Consider the following 7,331-nt stretch of genomic DNA (forward strand, 5'->3'; position numbering starts at 1 on the left):
GCCCATCCTCCCCAACTAGCTCCATGATAAAGCACACCTGACACCCCACCACCACCACCACCTAGACAAACCCAAACCAAAATCAGACCATTTGTTGCAGAGTTGATTCCAACTCATGACAAGCGCATGTGTATCGGAGCTGTACTCTGTAGTGTTTTCTTTGGCTGATCCTTTGTAAGTAGGTTGCCAGACCTTTCTTCCGAGCAGATTAAAACCACCAACTTTTTGATAAGCAACCACATACTTAGCCATTTGCCCTACCCAGGGATGCACAGGAACCTCCGTGTCCTGACTAACCCCTCTTCCTGACATGGAACCAGTCTTTGACTGGTTGTTTTAACTTGGACCAGCAAGGTTGCTAAACGTTTCTAAATTCCTTCTCCCTGTCCTTTTTATTCTCTCTGTTCCTTCTTCGACTTCCTGTATTCCAAGCCAGGGTTCACCCACACTTGCTAACTCCTTTGGGGCTTCTAGAGACAGCACTCGGGCACAGCGTGGAAGCAGAGGCCATGTCTTTCCTCTCTGGCTGCAGGCTGGGGTGAAGGGTAACATGGTTGGGGTGCCACAATTGCTGGATGCCATCTAGGATTATGTGGTCAGAGTCTCTGAATGTGTCTGGGAATCTGTGATTTTTTAAAAGCCAGCTTTGATGCTGGCTTGAGGCTGGGGTTTGAGAAATGCTGACCTGTCCAACCCTCTCCTTTTGTACCTGAAGAATGAAGGCTCAGAGAGAGGATGTGTGTCTTGCCCAGGTATGCCCAGCAGGTCATTGACAGCCAGAACTGGGTCTACTGACTGCCAGTTCTTCCTCAAGCCCTCTACTGCCACCTCTTAGCTAGAATTGTATTTTTTCCACCCAGGAGCCAGTGCCTGTTCCTTCCCCAATCAATATGCAGTTGGTTGTTCACTTCCATTTTCATAGCCAAAGTCAATATTAGCTCCTGCAGAGATTTATTTTACTGAATCAATAAAGCTGTGTGAAGCAGCTCATATTTTAACTGGGGCGCCTCCACCCACTCTCAGGAGCTTACTTGGGGACTTTATCAGTTGACACGGTAGATGGAGAAGGGCTACAGACTGTTAGTGTTGAAATGGATGGTGTTATTGAAGGGGTCATAAGGACAAGGATTTGTGCATGTTGGGAGGCTGGCAAGGCAGGGCTTGTCTCTCAGCTCATGTGAGCATTCTCAACCCAGGGCTGGCAGGACCAGTGGTGCTGCTTTTGGCCAGGTGACCTCAAAGGTCATCTCAAGAGTAGACTTGAGGCACTGGAGGCCCCTCTTCTATGATTGACCCATGCCACCGTTATAACTCTGGCGGTTGTATCCTCCTGCTAAATTGGTAAGATTGTCTCTCCATCAGGATTGAGAATTGGAAGCACCTTTGTCTTTGAATTCCCAATAGTCTAGATACCTTCCAGTTGCACCCCAGTCCTTTCAGGCACATGACATCCCATTTGTAACAGAGAAGAGGTTTTCAGTGGCTGATTTTTCAGACCTTTATTCCAAGACACCTCTAAGTAGATTCAAACTGTCAACCTTCTGTTGAGTAGCCAAGTACTTAAGTGTTCGCACTCTCATGACACCTTATTATTGCTACTGTTGGTTATCATTGAGTTGATTTCCACTTACGGCACTCCATCTGTGCAGAGTAGAGCTACTCCATAGGATTTTCAAAGCTGAGCCCTTTTGGAAGGAGATTGTTAGACCTGTCACCCTGGGTGGATTCAAAGCATTACTCAGACTCCTCATGACATCTTAAATGTCTTTAAATGTTGACAAATAATATCTGATACTAGTTGAGCACTCTTATTACATTGTTATTTTAAAAGCATTGTGTCATATCACAACAACTTCATCAGCTAGGTATTATTACTGACCCTATTTGACAGAGGAGGAAGTGAATCTTAGAGGGGTGAAATGACTAGCCTAAAGTTCCCCAACTGGAAGGGAGCACAGCCAAAACAGAATGAGCATGTGTTGTCTGAGTGTGATTCTGCCACTAGGAGACCCAGCACCTGGGATTCTCGTGCAGGTAACTTACCCATGAGGTGATCTCAGCATGGGGATGGAGGAAGTGAGACAGGAACAGGAAGGCAGTCAGAGCAGGTATGTTGAACGGGTTGCTGTGTGGGAACTGAGGAACCTCACCAGGGAATGCACACAGGGCTGTCCTATTTAATGTCAGGGAAGCCAGGGTGCTTGTCCTCAATCCATTCCTGGGGCCTTAACTGCCAACGCCCTGCCGGCTGGCAGGTAACACAGGCCAAGAGTAGCAGGTGCTGGTGACAAGTGCTGGGCAGAGGGGACACAGGCAGAGAGCATAGGCAGGACACCAGCAATATGTGCTCCAGAAATTTGTGCTAACTAGTGTAGTGGTTACGAATCGGGCTGCAAACTGCAAGGTCCCCAATTCAAAACTACCAGCCATTCTGCGGGAGAAAGATGAGGCTTTCTACTCCCATAAAGATTTACAGCCTCAGAAATCCTGTACAGGGTCACTAAGAGTCGGAACCGACTCCATGGCACATAACAACAACACTACGGAGTCAAGGAGCCCTAATGGCACAGTGGTTAAGTGCTTGGCTGATAGCTAAAAGGTGAGCAGTTAGAACCCATCACATGCTCCATGGAAGAAAGATGTGGCAGCTTGCAAACCCTGTGGGCAGTTCTGTTCTGTGCTATCTGGTTGCTATGAGTTAGAATCAACTCGACAGAATTGGGTTTGCAAGGGGCAACTCTGAGCCAATCTAGAATTAATAGGGTGCACATTCTGGGCTATGGATTCCATGTGCATGTTCAGGACAAATCTGGAGTGGGTGCAACAGAAACTGGCCTTTAGACAAGGTGAAATGAGGATGGGTGAAAGGTTAATTTGCTGCCCCATTTCCAAAATGCCCAAGCCCACTTCCTTCAGGAAGAAGAGAAACCACTTGTCTCTCATTCGATGGCAACTAAGGGTGGGGAGCCTTTGCCGCTAGAAGTAGCAGTCTTGGTATGCAGCTGGCAGCCAGTTGGCCCACATAAGTACACATTTTTAATTTAATAGATTTATAAAACTATACATTTCCAACAGCTCTGGGGCATGTGTACAAATTAAATTCATAATTTAAAGTGGATGCAGGGAGCCCAGCAGCCTGGATCCGAGCTCATCAAACACTTTTCACAGAGGAGCAGAGGGTGTACAGAGGTGGGGATACATGGACATGGTCCCCCTGGGCCGGGCCCCACCACGCCTGCTCCAAGAAATGAAGCTCTGTGGATGGCCAGAGGAGCCTCCGAGACTCATGTGTAAATAATTCAGAAAGTGCCTTAGAGGCTGTGCCAGGGGCTCTCCGGAGCCTGTAGGGCTGCCGGATGGCCTGAATGAATTGGGCCAGGTACTGTAAGACAGCTCTCCTCTGCCCACCAGTTATTGCCTGTGGAAATGCAGGAAGGCTGCCATCCACGCTTCTTCCGACTTTCAAAGAGAAGCTGGAAAGCCAAGCTTTTTACATAAAATATTCTGGGGTTTTTTTCTATGTTGGCAGCTAATTCAAATGTTATGTGTATTTTTTTTATTCTAAGTGGGCCAAGTAGAGCAGGACTGACAGCCAGTTGTGGATTGTGTGTAGCCAGTTTGCAGACTCTGCTCTAAAAAGTCTTGCTGTTGTACAGGACATTATATAACGGGAAGTAGGAGGAGAGAGGAAGGCAAGCAAACAGGGCTCACTGCAACTGGCAGGAGGACCATAGTGGACTCTCAGCCCCACAGCTCATGGAACAGTAGCCCTGCTTGTCTACCTGGGGCACCAGCTTAACTCTCTTAGTTCCCTAGTGCTGCAGAACCTTGTTGTTGTTAGGTGTCATCGAGTCGAGTTGGTTCCGACACATGGATCCTATGCACAACAGAGCGAAACACTACCAGGTCCTGGTCCTGCTCCTCCTCCATCCTCACAGTCCTCCCTATGTTTGAGTGGCTTTAAAGAAGAGAATTGTATTTCCTCAGCTGAAGAGAGTAGGAGTCTGAGTTCAAGGTGCCAGATATATGGGAAGCATGCTCTCTATGTAACTTTGGGAGAAAGTCTGTTTCAGCTTCTATAACTCGGCCTCCCTTGTTTCCTTAGCAATCCATCTTCACACCCTACCCTGAAATAGCCTCAGTAACATAGTAAAGAAAACTTGACTCCCAGACCTCCCCAGGTCTAAGAGTTAAGATTCCACCTTGTATTTTGGGGAGACATACTTCAATCCATAACAGTAACAGATGAGAAAGCATTGTGTGGTGACCGGTGGTGCTCTCCTACCTGGAAATGGGGAGTAAGGAGCAGCCTGAGAACAGTGTGAATTGTGCTTATTCAACAATCTGACATTTCAAATCAGGTGGTACTTCAGTGTGGACTCCTTACTAGGCTGGTGCTTCCAGTTGGGAGGCTCTTGTCATGGGCTTTTGTGTGGCCGACTGCTGCCTTCTCATCATTCAGGTCTGGATCAAATACTATCTTCTGGGGAGTGCTTTATTGAATGGCCCTTTTGTAATGTCTTAGAGCATGCGTGAGCCCAAAGGTGACCTCATATGTTTGCTGATGTGTCTGCTAACTGCCTTCCTGTAGTAGGATGATCAATTGCTTGATGTCTGGTCTCTGTCAGCATCACTGTAGTGCCCTCAGCATCTAGAACAGGCACATAGTAGGACTTCAGTAAATGTTACTGATGAGGGGACTCCCTCAGAATCTGCCCTCCCTCTTCTTTATGTTATCCGACATGTGGGAGTTCTTAGCTGGGCTAGAATGGCCAGCAGACAACTTGGAAACCTCATCCTGACAGAGAACTCTGTTCTGAGCCATTGTAACCCTGTATAGGGTTTCCAAGGAGCAGCTGATAAGCTTGAACTACTGACCTTGCGGTTCAAACCAAATTTGCAGTCCAGCACATTAGCCCACAGAACCACACCAGAACTCCAAGAGGCCACAATGGAGCCCTGGTATAGGATACACACTGGACAGCTAACTGCGAAGTCGGGAGTTCAAACCCACCAGCTACTCTCAGAAACTCTATATAGGAGCTCTATTACTCAGAACCAACTTGTCAGTATACAACAACTACAACCACATGCCAGAGCCTGTGCTAATTTGCTTCACCTGAATTCTCTGGCAGCGTAGTTGTTACGAATCAAGCTGTGAGCCGTAATGTCAACAGTTCAAATCTACCAGCAGCTCCGCGGGAAAAAGATGAGGCTTTCTGCTCCCATAAAGATTTACAGTCTCGGAAGCCCTGTACAGGGTTGCAATGAGTCGGAATGGACTCCACGGCACATAACCAACCAACCAGTGCTATTACTGTTATCCCCATTTACAAATGAGGAAATTGAGACACCAAGAATCTAGGTAATTTTCCGCAAGTCTTAATATGAGGCCAAGTCGAACTTTGAACTTGGAGAACTTGATTTCAAAGCTCATGTTCTTAACCTTGGAACTACACTGCCTCACCAAGCAGATGTTCAGGGAGTATTTGTTGACAAGTGAATGAACCCACAGGGCCTCACAGAAAGCTCTGTTACAAATGCTTGCTTTCAAGCTGCCATTTCCTTTACAGTCATGATACTCTTGATTTTTATTTTAAAGGGTAGTCTGATGGCACGCTAAGCCAAGTTCCCTAGCCTTTCTTTTTGCCTTGGCAATTCCAAACAGGTGCCTCAGCCTTTGTGCTGAGGGTGCTTTGATCCTATTGGGGAAAAGATCAAAGAAAGCTCAGGAATGCTGGGCATTGCAGCTCCTAGCCCCCGGGTCTAGGCGCAGAGGCCCCCTGCTCTGATCCCCTTTTCCTTCTGCCTCATAGATTGCTTGTGCTGCCGTTGACTGCGTCAAAGACAAGAACCAGGACCTGTGTCAGCAGGAGGCCATCAAAGCGTACCCTACTTTCCACTATTACCACTACGGGAAGTTTATAGAAAAGTATGACAGCGAACGCACGGTGAGTTGGGAGAGGCATCTGCCCTGAGCTATTCCTGCTGTTTAGCAAGGAAGCAGCTCTTAAGGAGGGAGAGCAGAGGAGGGCTGGCCCAACAGCTGTGAAACCAGAGCTGAGAGGACACAGGTGCTGATCTGGCCGGAGCCTAAGAGGAGAGGCCTGGGGATGGTCCCAGGTGCAGGGGATTTACCTGAGAATGCTAGGACCACGGTGTAGCCAGGCAGTGTCTTTGACAGTGTCCTGGGCCCCCACCGCTCTCGCCTATCTGCCCCCCTGGTTCTGGCCACATGGGTCTGTCCAGAGGAGTCCCTGTGCAGAGGAGCAGGCAGAGGAGAGAAGAGAAGCGTGCATGTCTCTGTCTGAAGGTAAAGTTGCTTTTTCTTTTCTTCCGCTCTCCCCTTCCTTTAGGAATTGGGGTTTACCAATTTTATTCGAACCCTCCGAGAGGGAGACCATGAGAGGCTGGGGAGAAAGAAGGAAGAGTTGTAATTTCTGCCTCAGAGAAAGCTTTTCCATTACACTGTGAATGATAACCTGTTTTGTTGTTCTTTCTGAATTTACACGTTCTGAAGATAAAAGTTTTTTATAGCCACTTATGGCCATTTTGTACAATTTTGAAATAAAATAAAACCAGTTGTTTGGTGGTGTGGGTTTTTTTTATTTCTTCATGAAGACCGTACTAAGGCTCTCTGTGGCCTCAGAGGGTGGGTGTCCCTGTTCTCCCTCATCCCTCGCTCGCTCTCTTGGGGTGGGGGTGGGGGTGGGGAGTGAGCAGCGCCGCACCAGCCTGACAGATGCAGGAACAGACAGCAGGTGAAGGAGGGACATCGGTGTCCAGCTCTCATCAGTCATTTGAGAACAGGACAGGAACATGGGCCCATAGAACACTCTGTTGACGACTGAAATGTAACTGCAAATTGAGAGGAAAGACATTAAGATGGTCAGGGAAAATGAGACACTGACACAAATGGTAACCAAACATTAGCTACTTCCTCAGGATCGTTGTGATTTCAATATAAGTGTGTTTTCCTGGAACTCATTACACATTTCTCTGTCTCAGACTGGCTATTTCTGTCTTCTCTCCTCTTCCTCTCTCCACTCCCTGCCTCCTCTCTTTTATTTTCTTAACTTGCTCACTCTCCCTTTAAAAGAAAATAAATCACCACATCAGGGTGAGTGCAGTGGCATTGAGGAGGAGGTGGAAGAGAAGGCCAAGTGTGGGCTCCTACTCTGCACACTGGCTGCAAGGGATGGTGTCTGTGTGAGGGGTTGAGGGAGTCACGGGTGTCATGTTCTTGGTGTGCAGATATTAGATCTCCAAACTTTCAATCACATTCTTAATGGATGGTGCCACTCACAGGCCTCCACTTGTGTTACATCTCT

At 47.7% G+C, this 7,331-nt stretch overlaps 1 protein-coding gene across 1 annotated transcript in view; it reads left to right on the forward strand.

Moving 5' to 3' along the window:
- The window catches only part of PDIA5 (protein disulfide isomerase family A, member 5), a 136,087-nt gene extending 129,500 nt beyond the window's left edge, over window positions 1-6,587 (forward strand). The window contains exons 16-17 of the mRNA XM_006869361.1: window positions 5,817-5,951; window positions 6,357-6,587. Coding sequence (XP_006869423.1) covers window positions 5,817-5,951; window positions 6,357-6,437 — 216 coding nt within the window. The 3' untranslated portion in view covers window positions 6,438-6,587. The remainder of the gene's footprint in view (window positions 1-5,816; window positions 5,952-6,356) is intronic.
- Window positions 6,588-7,331: the final 744 nt, after the last annotated feature.

Source organism: Chrysochloris asiatica, unplaced genomic scaffold (assembly GCF_000296735.1).
Source record: "Chrysochloris asiatica unplaced genomic scaffold, ChrAsi1.0 scaffold00130, whole genome shotgun sequence".
Lineage (NCBI taxonomy): Eukaryota > Metazoa > Chordata > Mammalia > Afrosoricida > Chrysochloridae > Chrysochloris > Chrysochloris asiatica.